We start from the raw sequence: 13,880 nt of genomic DNA on the forward strand, positions 1-13,880 counted from the left end.
CCAAACCTGGAACCAGAGTTCAGAGCAGTCGGGAGTCTGTGACTCCCTCCCAATTCAAAAAGACAGCCGCGTCCTCAGGTGCCATCTCCTTTCCATGCGCGAGCTTCCGTACCTCTGCACTTTACTACCACAGCTCCTCTGGCTCTCAGTGTGCTTTTCTTTCCTTCTAGTTGTAGAATTTACACTCCGCCAGCCTTCCTGTAGTTCTGGATGATGTCCGTTTTGTCTTTTTGTTGTATTTTTCAATTCTTGTGGGAGGCAGCAATTTCCCGGTGTTTATCTATGCCGCCATCTTAGTTTCTCCTGGGCCTCTAGTTCTATATAGGAGACTTAAGCATCCAATGATTTTGGTACCATCCCCCATGAGCACCAAAGGTTATATCAAGTCCCAGATACAACCCTGCATTACAAACGCTCCCCAAGTTAGATGTGCAGATGCATCTGGTTTTGAAACATTGCTTGGACTTACCTTTTTTTTTTTTTTAAATATATTTTATTGATTTTTTACAGAGAGGAAGGGAGAGAGATAGAGAGTTAGAAACATCGATGAAACATCAACCAGCTGCCTCCTGCACATCTCCCACGGGGGATGTGCCCACAACCCAGGTACATACCCTTAACCGGAATCGAACCTGGGACCCTTCAGTCCGCAGGCCGACGCTCTATCCACCGAGCCAAACCGGTTTCGGCAGGACTTACCTTTTTGTAGAGGTGCTCAATGCTCCCGTGTTATCCTGATTTCTCCTAATATAGGAGAAGGCATGGTACCATCCGCTCCATCACTACTCATGGAGACTCTGTGCAAGGAAGGGAATACACACATTAAAATGCATGTTAAAAGTAAACATTGCATTTTTATGGTGTTGGTTATATTTGTCTGAAAGTCCCAGAAATTTCCCCATTCTTCCTCCCAGCTTCCTGAAAGAGCTACTCACATGAAAAGAAGTACTTAAATGAGCATCAAAATGAGACTTGATATTGCCTGGGCCAGTGCCTAATATTTCAAAACAGAACTATCTGGTAAAAGTAAGTCGAAGTAAAAGTGCTTTGGGTTTAAGGCTCGAGTGGGGCCCTTACTTATTCTTAAGCCTGAATTCAAATCTGGGCTCTTTCTACCTTCTGGCCAACTCTACAGCTCAAAGAAGCAGTGAAGAGTATAGTTGGGCATGATATACAGAAAGTGACCGGAGAGATGAGGGTCAGAGACAGAACCCCATGCATGGACAGGAGGGCTTCGTGAGCAGTGGACCCACCACAAGCAAGACCAGAAGTGGCCTCATTTCATTAACAACAGTAATCACCATAAAGATTTACATTTATATGACTGTCTATCCCCAAGCATTTAATGAGAGCATGGCTTCAGCTTTATATCTAGCAAAATTAATTGACTCCGCTATCTCCTATTTGCCCAACTTCCATTTTGCCTTTCCAATTATAATCACTAATTTGAAGTACTCAGTTGGTGAAACCATCTTTATTACTGTAATTAAAGAGGCAAAGTATTGTACAGATGAGCAACTGAGTCTGGGGTACTTACAGGATCTTTCTATTTTATATACCAAACTAGCTAAATCAGCGAAAAATCAATATTTTTTAATCAAAGTCCTAATAACCAGCACTGAATCTCCTATATATTAGAGTCCCAAAACTAGTTTACTACCAAATAGAATAGTTATTTGCTAAGTTGATTAGTAAAAGGATGCTTCACTTTGAAAGTATAAAAGTAAGATCTATCTACATCAACTTACGTGATTGTGGTAAGTTTAGCCTCCCACTATACGATATGATGCAGCAATACATTTGAATTGCCTTTGTTTGGAGACTTTGGGGGCATCAAATCAGGACGTTGACTTGTCTTAACAGATGATACCCCCAGCGTTCACCTAGCCCATTGAGTTCAGTTCGCAAATACTGAGTCAGTCTTCTCTGCACCAGACCAACAAGGCAGTAACCACAGGTTAAAAGAGCCAGAGCCAGTTCAAAGGCTCTTCTGCTTTGTTTCCTCTGTGGTATTGTGAACTTTTGCTTTTTTCACTTTCATCTCTTTTGATCAAATTGGGTGAAGCCTGGGACACATTTTTGAAACCTACAATGCCACCTGACGAGGAGCACCGCGGGACAGCTTCTGTGGTCTGAGTAACTAGAAAAGAATAGCTTGTGGGAACAGCCCAGAGAGCAAACTAAAATACAGTACGGCAGCACAGCCTCCAGGAGTACTTCCTCTCCGTCCCCTTTTCCGCAGCATTCTCATTGCAGGAGGTGGGTGGAGAGGGACGGGATAAAGAGCAGGGTCACCTGAAGTCCACAACTAGCAGCTCCGTAAGAAAGCCATGAGAAAATGTGTGTGACCCAAACCCTCATCTTCCAACTCAAATATATCTTTGGCAAGCAAGTCATGCTTGAGCTGAGATCTTATTCAAGAAAAAGCAAACATACATACATACAAAAACCCTTTCTCTGACTTAGGATAAGGAACTGAATAACAAATGCTCGTTCAAACCACAGTAAGTACATATCAGAAATAACGCACTTAGATAAACACCCAGGACTTCGTCATAGAGCCTGAGATTTTGGTGTTCCATAACTGGTTATGTCATTATTTTATTTTATAGAATTAAAAGAAAATGTATCACTTACCAAAGCAATCTGCCCGTCTATCTTGTTGTCACTCTGAAGGAAATTCAAGTACTTCCTCAAATATTTATTTCACTAGTCACCGACCGGATTTAATGTTGGAGGCAGAGCTCTGTTGCGCCATCTATTGAATCACACTGAAATTACATTACACAGTAAGTGTAAACCCTTGTTCTCCTATTCACACGTGGAATATGGACTGTGGGTTAATTGATAGACCAGTATTAAAATAGAATCACATCTTTGTGGCTCTATTTCACTACAATCAACTCACCATTAAAATGAAGGAGGTGGCGTTAATAATCCACAGATCATTATTGGCTGAATCCAAAATACTTATCTTTGTAGCCAGCTGGTGAGGGTAGGAGTGCCAGTCTGGGTGTATTTCGGGTGCTTTGCTTTTCTTCTTGCCTTCTGATTGGTCCACTATTAAAAGAAAGTGGAAAGAGGTTGGAGTCAAGGTCAAAGTTTTGCTTAAACTCATTCATAAAGGGAAAGAACATTCATGGGCTAATATAAAATGAGTGCTAATTGTGTCTTTTTTGACAAATTGGTTTTCAGAGAATCTAGTGCTCAAATTCTTTTCCATTGATATGTTCAAACTTTCTTCAAAAAGTGATTTTTAAAAATTTCCATGTGAAAAACATGATATCTAACAATCTCTTTTCTCAAATAATGTTTAAAACCCTTGCTTTGGGTTGTCAGCACACTCAAGGATCCAATCTGATAGCTCCATTCTTGTCTTTAAAGTAAAAACAAAATAACAGCAAAAATGGTCAACTAAAGCTAAGAAATGTTAGCTGGATTTCTCTGAACTTGCCTTCATCCTAGTATTGCATGATGTCCAGTCACAAACTGGGCACAATTCTTTGCTGTAATCACCTTTTCTACCACAATGAGCATTACCAACTTCCCTAAACTAAGAACCTTGGGACTGGTCGATTTCATAGATGAAAGGTGATATCTCCTTATTGTTTAGTTTTCATTTATTATAAATTTCTTGGATAGTTTTTCAAGTTTATTGGCAATTTATATCCTTTAGTGAATTACCTGTTCACATTATTTGCCTATTTCTCTACCGGGGTTATGTTTTTACTGATCAATCATATGTTCTCTTTTATGTCACTGACATGAACTCTCTGGCAAACTTTGTGCAAATATCTCCCATCATCTTCTTTTTCATTTCATGATCTTTTGAACCAATAAATGCATGAATTTTGATATAAACAAGTAAATTGACCTTTTTTTCTAATACTACTATTTAGTTGTATGCTGGTAAACCAGGTTACAAAAGAGAAAGCCTGATTTGTAGCACATACCGATATCTGCCATGTATATATTTCCACTGAAGCTGATTTCTAGCTACCAACTGGCTTGCTTGCAAAATCCTTGAATATTTGACAACTGACAACTCACAAATCTATACAAACCAGCTCCAGCAGACCTCTGCTACATTGCTTTTAAGTTTAGAAAGTTCATAACTATAACAAGGTCAAAGAAACATATGCATGTTTTCTTCCCAGACATACTTTTTAGTTATTTTAATTTTTTATTATCCAAGTAATGTGTTTACTGAGGAAAAATCAGAAAATATAAATAAATTAGAAGAAAAAAGTATCAAATCAATAATATATAGAGATATCACCATATAGAGATATCAATATCATTTTTGTAGCAACCATGCAGACTTCTCCATGTAGGCTAGGCTCTTTTCGCTTCCTGCCAAATTGCTGATCAGAGAGTGTGTACCAATTTACACACACACACACACACACACACACACACAGCATTATACCATATATACTGTTTTGCAATCTGCTTTTCTTAATCTATAAAACATCATAAATATCTTTTCATGTCAGTAAATATTCATCTACAACTTTTATTACTGGCTGAATAAATATTCCATTTTACTTATAAGGTATTTTTTAAGTATTTTAACAAGTGCATTTAACCAGTCTTGTGTTGTTGGGTATTTAGGTTGTTCTCAATTTTTGTTATTATAATCACTGCAAAAAGAAACATGTCCATGTATTTCCTTAGAATGTGTGTGAAAAATTATTTCCTTAGGCTATGTTTCATTAAGTGGACTTTGTGAACCAATAAACATAAATCTATACCATTATTCTCTGCCTTTTCTTCTGTTACTATATAGCATATATATAGTTAAAATTTTATTTATTGATTTGAGAAAGAGAAAGAGGAAGAGAGAGAGAGAGAGAGAGAGAGAGAGAGAGAGAAACAGCAATTTGTTATTCCACTTATTTATGCATTCATTGGTTGATTCTCATATGTGCCCTGACCAGGAATTGAACCCACAACCTTGGTGTATTGGAGGCTCTAACTAACTAAGCTATCTGACCAGAGCTTATCATAAATTTTTAATTTATATTATGTAAATTTAATTCAAATCTAGGATAGATTTTTATGTTGCTCATCAATCATGTAATTCAATAGCTTACAATTTCCATTTCCCTTTCCACCTGTTGGTTCTGATTACATAATAGGGTATTGACTAGAACTTTCCCTATGACTTGGGTCCAAAACCAAGAACAGGGAAGTGTTATATACCTCATATTCTAAGGCAGCTGCCAGCAATTGGGACCAAGCTCTTCCCTTAGCGCATTCTAAAAAGCCATGAAACCAGACAGTGCCATCCCCGCCACCACCTCCACCCTCACATTTTCCAGCCACCTAAGAATGCTGGGGAGGGCAGTGGCAGTGTCAGCAGCTTTGGATACCTACCGTGTTTGTGATGTAAGACTGTGCCCTCTTCTGCCAATGGGAGAGGTGGCATCCCTTCCTTCCCAAACCAAGTGATGAGAGAATGCCAATAGAATCACTCACTGTGACTGGACAGGGAGCATAGACACCTCTATCCTTAAATGGATGCTTGTTTTGATGCAGAAATGTGCAGGACACCTACTTCTGCTGAAAGTGGTCCCTCTCTGAGCCGTCTTAGAGAACATTACATGTGCCCATGGGAGTTCAGAAGTATAAGTAAGTAGAGAGACTGGTAGAGTAACCCTTACTCATTAGCATTTAGACACTGTGGTGTCATGTACCTTGGAAAAGTGGTATATCTCCACCTTTGGACCATGTACTCAGAGAAAGTACAAGAGAACTCCATTCATTCTTGCCACTCCATATCAAGGGGAATGGAGATCAGAAGAAAAGACAAGCTATGAGAAACAGAGCCAACTGGTCAACCTGAATCCTTGCGTAACTTTGTAGAGTATAGGCAGCTACCTATCTTAGACCTCCTGACTATATTTAACCTATTATTTTAAAAAGAAAGAAATTTCTATTGTATTGAAGCCCATGTGCTTTGGGGTTTCCCTGTTCAGCAGCTTATCCTGCACCTTAACCAACACAATCATCAAAAAGAATATCTGCCTTCCTACCTCTCATTCCTGTTCTCCACATCAGAAAGTTAGATCTGGGAAAGGGAGGAGCAGGGAGTGTGTATCTCAGGTTGACCGCACCTAATCCCACCCATATAAACATCAAGATTGAGCTACAAGCCTAGCCTCTGATATGGGGAAAGACAAAGAGCTTTAGGTGGAGTTGGAGATTAAACATACTAAACCAGATTGCACGATTAATAACTCAAACAAACTGGAGAGGAATGAAATCTATTCATGATATCATTAAGGTTATGATAAGAACAGGAGAATTTCAGAATCCAGTTGATGGAATGACTGAAGGAAAATAAAAACAACTTCATATTTCAACTTGTCTCTGTTGAGATTCCTCACAGATAACTATAATTAAAAACCCTCAGAAAGTCTTTGTGGGTTTAGAAAGCCCTGCCTGCAATTTATTCTCATTCCTTTCTAATCAAATCGATCTCCAGAAATCTAGACAGAAGTTGACTTCCCCCTTTCTTAGTATTGTTTTTGTCTTCACCTTCTCATTAAAACTCATACTCTCCCCACCTTATATCCCAGTCATCTGGTCACTGCCTCCCATTCTCTCACACCCATCATTCTATTCTCTTTTCCAATTTCTCCCTTTTTTGCTCTTCTGACTCTCCAAGCAACTTTTTTCATATTCTCTCTCCCCAAGTTAGCATTGTCTCCCCAAGACAGTATTGCAATAAAAAATAAATCACTTAGGGCAAGCATGTCAAACTCGTGAAAGTCCTGTGCGAGGGTGTGGTGTGGGGGAAAGGCGATGGTGAGCTTCCCATGGTGACAGGCTAGGGCTTAAGGTCTGTTCTCCATGAAGTTAAGGCTGAGAAAGGCGTCCCTGTCTTCCCCTAATGTTCACAAGAAACGGACAGAGCCCTCCCTCCGTGACAGGCATTCCCGTCAGGAGAGTGGGCGAGGGAACCTGGTTCCCCCAGGAACTTGTCCAGACCAGTGCTGGATTTTCGTGCGGCCGGCTGTACAGTAACAGCCCGGAGCCTGGCTCCAAACCCAAAATTACAGGACAGTCCCGGACATGGGAAAACAGACTAACGCCACTTACCTATGGATCTATGCCTCGTGTTGATAGAGGAGGAGGCAAGGCAAGGAGAGGTCCACTATCCAGTCACAGGCACAACCCAGGCCAGTCTGGAGGAAGGCTAGGGGGGCCCAAGTAAGTGTCACAAGTTCAGCAGAAGCTCGGCTGGGGGCCTTCCCCAGACATACGGGGAGCTCAGGAGCCGGACAATCACAGCCTCTCTGAATGCCAAGTGTCTGGTTGCTGGAACCCTGCAATGGCTCTTACTGGACCCCTCACTAGACTTCCCTGGGTGAATCAGTGGTTCGCAACCTGTGGGTCGCGATCCCTTTGGGGATCAAATGACCCTTTCACAGGGGTCACCTAAGATCATCGGAAAACACATATATAATTACATATTGTTTTTGTGATTAATCACTATGCTTTGATTATGTTCAATTTGTAACAATGAAATTGGGGGTCACCACAACATGAGGAACTGTATTAAAGGGTTGCAGCATTTGGAAGGTTGAGAACCACTGCACTAAATGAAAGATTCAGAGTGGGCTGGGGTCGCACACCTATGACATGAGGCCATAATGTATCAAAAGAGATTTTTATTCCAGGCACCTGGGTGCAGGTGGGCTGAGTCCCACAAAATGGAGTCAGCCAAGACAGAAGGGAGAAACAGGTTTTTATTACCTTTGCTGGCTACAAGCCACTCTGCAGACATAAGGGTCTGGTCTGTCCTTGGTTCCTCATAGTGTCAGATGGTTAGTGGTTATCTGGGCCATGTGGTGCTCAAGGTTGCAAGCTCTCTGCAAGATATCTGCTAAGCGCAGTAAGTTTTCTCTGCTCTGGTTTATTCTCTTGAACCCTTTCAGCACCCACTGTGCCTGCCCTTTGAAGGGCCTTCCCAGTCACAGGCCCAGGACCCTCACGCTGCCCTGGGGTTGTTCAAAGGCCTTTCATCAGGCTTCATCCTAGCAGCCCTCCCTCATCCTCTTTACCATATCCCATTCCTTCTAAGCTGTCACCTTATTAAGGAACCTATTTTTTATTATCATCAAAGTGTTAATATCTGAAAATGTATTAATGCAAACTTTTTGAACTGTGGCAGGGAATTGGGGGCATGTGAAGGCTCCATACTAACATGAATGATGGGGGGGGTGCCCTATTTGTATGGGGCATTTAAAATAAAGATAAAAATGAAAACTTCAAAGGCATTTGATGCTTGTGGCCACTCAGAGCTATGTATTCATCCAACAAGTTTTTACTGAGTATCTACAATACACTGTTGTCAGCACTGGGCCCAAGCAGTGGACAAGGTACGGAAGGTTGCTGTTCTCCTGGAGCTTATATTTTAGTGGAGGAAAAACAGAAAACAAGTCAACCAGATAATTTCAGAGAGTGACGTCTGCTGTAAAGAAAACCAAGGGGAGCAACGTGACAGAGAGTGATTGGGAATCATGGGGAGGCCCCTCTGAGAAGGTGACATTTGAGCTGAGACACAAAGGTCAAGAACAAGTTAAGCAAGCCCCCGGGAAAGACTGATCCCAGTGGCAAGTACCAGGGGCAGAGAGGCAGAGATGGGAATCCATGTGGCGCATCCAGGGAACAGCCAAAGGCCATGGTGGCTGACATGTGCTGGGCCTGGGGGAGAGCACCAGGAGATGCAGAGGGAGGTGCAGAGGGGAAGGAAGGCAGACCCAGACCTTGGCAGCAGGTCATGATGAGGAGCTTGACCTTTGTTCTACCTGCAGGGGGAGGTCATTAGCAGGTCGTAAGCAGGGGAATGGCCTAATAGACTTTACACCGTAAAAGCCATCACTCCAATTGCTATTTGGAGAATGTGTGAGGCAGGAGTAAAAGCAAGGAGGCTGGTTGGGAGGTTGTTGCCCTCATACAGGTGAGAGATATTGGTGGCTTGGTCAGGATGGCAGATGCTCTGCTCCAGGTTGCACGGGAAACATGCTCACTTTCTTCTCCTGTACATAGTCAGGAAATATTCAAAGGCGGTACCACAGTCTGCAGGTTATAAATGTCTGCACTCATGGGGGTGCTGATGAAGATGCTGTATCAACAGGATCCAAAAGTGGCGTGGTTTAAACAAGGTGGAAGTTTACTTTTCTCTCACATGAGAGACGAGCAGTCCAGGACATGCTGAGAGGCTGACTTGAGCCAAACAAAATGGCAGGATGAGAGCATGTTGTCAACATGTGGCTTTCATCTCCAGGTACAAACAGTTCCTCCAATTCTTACCTCTTTTCCAGAGGAAAGACAGGACCCGTCTTTCTTAGAGATGTGAGCCCGCATGGCACTTAGCTTCCAGCTATATCTCAATGCCCAGAATTTAGTCACGTGTCCACGTCAAGCGGCAAGGGAGGCTGGGAAATGTCATCTCTAGCTGCGTTGCCCTGATAAAGCTCACACATTCTAGTATTAAATAAGGGAGAATACAGCCAAAGTGCCCATCAGTAGATGAATGGATAAAAAAGCGGTGGGACATTTACACTATGGAATACTATGCAGCTGTAAAAAAGAGGGATCTCTCACCCTTTGGGACAGCATGGATGGACCTGGAAAATATTATGCTAAGTGAAATAAGCCAAACTGAGAAAAACAAATATCACATGATCTCACTTATTTGTGGAATCTAATAAACAAAACGAATTGACCAACAAAATAAACCCCGGAGCATGGAGGTATGGAACAGACTGACATACCTCAATGTGGGGTTGGGGAGATGAACCTGCCAGACTGATTGCCCCTAACCACCTCTGACTCGGCCCCCGCCACTGTGACTTTGTCTGGAAGGATGTCCAGAAGACATCCGGTCTAATTAGCATATTACCCTTTTATTAGTATAGATATGCATAGCCCATGGACATGAGCAATAGGGTAGTAAGGGCTGGGAGGAGGGGAGGAAGGGGGGATGGGAGATATATGTAATACTATCAACAATAAAAATATATTTAATGAATAAAGGGAGAATGGATACTGGTGACAACTAAAAATCACCATTTTTCAATTTATCTGCATAGTCATCTGTTATGGACTGAATTGTGTCCTCTCCAGAATTTATATGTTGAAGCCCTAACCCCTTGGTTCCTTAGAATCTATAATAATAAAAGGGTAATATGCTAATTAGACTAAACGTCCTTCCAGGTGTCATTCCAGACATCCTTCCAGACGAAGTCAGGGCCAGAGTGAAGCCCAGGTCCCAGGTGCCAGAGGGAAGCTGGTGCCAGCAGCCGGGGGAAGGAAGGCCTACTTTTGCATGAATTTTTGTGCATCGGGCCTCCAGTATGACTATATTTGGAGATAGAGACTTTAAAGAGGTAATTAAGATTATGTGAGGTTGTAAGGGTAGAGCTGTTTCTGTTTAAAAAGTACTTTTTGTAAGCTTTGAAGCATTCTCCAAAATTTTAAAGCACCAAAATGTCCTATGCAATTAACAGTTACAAATAAATCTGGCTCTGAGTTTTTTTGGCAAGCAGGTAAACCCATGTCTTTAGCCTCAACAGCCTATGACTAAGGCTATAGTTCCCTTTATATACACAAACTACTGCATATCTGTGTAGCTAGGTCAAAAATTTAACAAATGATTATTCAGATGTGATGAAAATGGTGTCTCTATTTTCCATAACCAGCATAATTTTTTTCAAGTTCTAAAGTTGAACAGGAAAACAAAGTTCACCCAGAAGCCAATGAGCATGCACAGGGCACCCCAAGGACCACTGCATACCACTGTGAGGTTGACTCATTCCATGCTGCCAGGAAGTTCTATAAACTCCTGCTCACACAGAATCCATTTGACAGAGGGAGGAAAGGAAAGATCCTTGAATGACTGAGCATTTACTTAAATGAGACTGTTTTGATTTGTAACACAACGGTTAAACCAGAGGAGACTGAGCTATCTGGCATCATAATCAGCAGGTTTGAGCACCACCTCAGCCCCAGCCTGCTCCCCAACTCAATTGAAACATGGCTGTTGTTAAGTCTTTCTTTTCTTTTTTTAACTATATTTTTATTGATTTCAGAGAGGAAGGGAGAGGGAGAGAAACAGCAATGATGAGAGAATCATTGATCACCTGCCTCCTACATACCCCCTACTGGGGATCAAGTCTGCAACTCGAGCATGTGCCCTGACTGGGAACCGAACTGTGACCTCCTGGCTCATAGGTCTATGCTCAACCGCTGAGCCACATCAGCCGGGCGTGAAGTCTTTCTTGAACACATAGAGATGATGCGAGCACCTAATAACTTAATACCAGGGTGTTCATAGGACCCATGTTTATGATGGTTTCCTAAGTTAGGTTTCCTGGCCTTTTTTTTTTTTAAGTTTTCACGTCATTGTTTTCAGTGGTTAGTGTTAATTTCACATTAAAAGCAGCTCTGATGTTAGCCCAAAAAAGTCCATGTTTGCTCTTCTCCTTCGGCCATTCCAAATAAGTTCGTTGTGCCATGAGGGCCTTCAGCTTGTGATACTTGCTGGGAATGCTGTTCTGTGGAATGGGGTCCAGCAAGATCAGAATTAAGTTATTAGATCCTTCATGAAAGAGATTGTGGTGGGCAAAGTAGAGTTCATAATGGCACCACTCGCTCTGAACGAAGTTGGGAGACAAAACAAAGATGGACTTGTAACTTTTCTCAATACAGTTTATGATATTTTCCACAATGCTCTTGCCAGGAACAAAGTTTCTCTCATGCAGACAAATCCGTATATCTTCTTTTTCTAGGTTTGGTAGTAATTCATTCTTCACCCAGGCAGAATCGTGTTCACTGTACGAAATAAAGGCATGAAACTGAAGAGTTCTTTGGAGTTCGTGTAAAGATGTGTTCCTGGCCCTGTGTCGGGTCTGGGTCCACTGCCCCCCCATCCTGATTCCTGCATTTATGGACCTAATCTTCTGGCAGCTCTGGAAGAAATGAGCTGATGGGTTGGAAATTGAATTATAGTCAATGATCAGTACAGAGAGGCTGCTGAAGGAATCACATCCAGGAAGGTGGGCTAAAGAATTGGAAGCAACATTGAGTTCTTGCAACACTTCCAGACGGATGACATTTTCAGGGATACTTGTTATTCTATTACTGTGAAGATCAAGAACCCTGAGCCTGGGAGGTAAACATCTGAAAACAGAGTCAGTGAGTATATTTGAAGACAAATTTAACACCTCTATATGCTCAGCCCAAGTGCAATTTCTGTTGCGTCCATCATATTCCAAAGAATTCCAGCTCACATCCAGCATTTCCAAAGATGGCATATCCTTAGTCATGAGACCTACTTTGAAAAGGTCTTTTAATTCATTCTTTTGTAAGATCAGTGTCTCCAATCTAACTAAAGTGGAGCATTCTTGGAAAATACTATCTGTGAAAACATTCTGGGTAAAGTTTAAAAACTTAAATGTGCTTGGTGCTTGAGGACAAAGCATGTGTATAAAAGGTGTATCTGATATGGTTAACATCATAATGTTCATCTCAGAAAGCAATGTGTATAATACTGTCTGTGAAAAAAGAAAAACTTTGTTTGTAATATGTTCAATTTTCAACCCTTTCAATGATGTTTCAGAATACGTAAAATCTTCTTTATCAATCTTTTCAACTATTGTTGCATTGTAAATATTGAGATATTCTACAGGTTTGGGCCAAAGGAATTGAAAAACTCTAACCAAACATTTCCAAGTTGTTTCCACATGGTTGAAGGTAATATTTAATAAGTTTGGACCTCTAGTTAGTTCTGATAAAAATGTAATTAAAACATGACAGTTCTCATCCTTCAGTCTAATATTACTCAGTTGTAAACACCCTACATTACTAACTGATATGTTTGCTTGTACAGAGAAGAAATTATTTGGGTGAAAAACGAGGTGAAGTGTTTTTGTATTCAGAATTTGAAGACTTTCTGTCTCATGTTCTTTCACATAATAACCTTCCAACTCCAGAAGGATGCCAGTTAGATGCAAGTGGGCAACCGGTAGCAGATCTAATTGTTGTAAATGTTTAGCACTTAATCCCAAGAAAGTCAGTTGAGTCAAGTTGCCAAATTCCTCACAGATGGGCAGGGCATCAAAGTCATTGAATGAAAGGTCTAAATGCTTGAGACTGGTGACAGCATGGCAGGATAGCTTCTGCAACTGATTGTGCGATAAATCCAAGTATTCCAAATCCTGGTTGAACTTGAAAATACTAATATCAAGGTACTGGAGTCTATTATGGGAAAGCCTCAAAACTCTGAGTCCCGAAAGAAAGCTGATGTCAGAGAGGTGAAGCTCAGATATGTAGTTTTGAGACATATCTAAGACTATGGTTTTGGGTGGCAGGCCTTTTGGAACATGAGCAAGGCCTTTGTTTGACTCATTTACTGCAAATTCACTTTCAGCAGAGAACTGGATTATGGTTCCAAATATTAAGGTTATCATGCAAACAAAATGAAAGCTCCTGACAATGGGCTCTTTGTCCTTGGTCATGATGTTGAAGCGGCTATCCCCCGAAGGGCTGTCACTGTTCTTCAGAGCATCTTGATATGCATCCAAATCCTAGAAATATACCATACATTAAGATATATGAAGAGTGGGTAATAGCTCTCAAGACTTTACTTACTAAACACAGTCGTAATTATTTCTTTATTCACCATCAGAGTCATAATGCTGCCTGACTCCCACAGGGCCTCCTGTGAGCGGCAAGGAAGCTGTGATGGCCACAGGGCAGCCTCCTGTGCTACACTGGAGTGTCCACAATCATGCCTGCCTGGAACCACCTCCAGGTACAAGTTAGAGGTGCTCTTACGGCTGGCGAAGGGCATTGATATAACACAT

At 41.5% G+C, this 13,880-nt stretch overlaps 2 protein-coding genes across 2 annotated transcripts in view; both read right to left on the minus strand.

Annotated features, from left to right (window-relative positions):
- LOC102772181 (toll-like receptor 1) overlaps positions 1 to 2,828 on the minus strand; it is a 9,444-nt gene extending 6,616 nt beyond the window's left edge. The window contains 2 exon segments of the mRNA XM_015561004.1: positions 700 to 797; positions 2,638 to 2,828. The gene's annotated coding sequence lies outside the window, so the exon portion shown is untranslated.
- Positions 2,829 to 11,392: 8,564 nt separating this feature from the next.
- Positions 11,393 to 13,880, minus strand: part of LOC102772469 (toll-like receptor 6) — a 7,387-nt gene continuing 4,899 nt past the window's right edge. Inside the window, exon 2 of the mRNA XM_006759338.2 lies at positions 11,393 to 13,601. Coding sequence (XP_006759401.1) covers positions 11,403 to 13,532 — 2,130 coding nt within the window. The 5' untranslated portion in view covers positions 13,533 to 13,601 and the 3' untranslated portion in view covers positions 11,393 to 11,402. The remainder of the gene's footprint in view (positions 13,602 to 13,880) is intronic.

Source organism: Myotis davidii, unplaced genomic scaffold (assembly GCF_000327345.1).
Source record: "Myotis davidii unplaced genomic scaffold, ASM32734v1 scaffold235, whole genome shotgun sequence".
Classification (NCBI taxonomy): Eukaryota; Metazoa; Chordata; class Mammalia; order Chiroptera; family Vespertilionidae; genus Myotis; species Myotis davidii.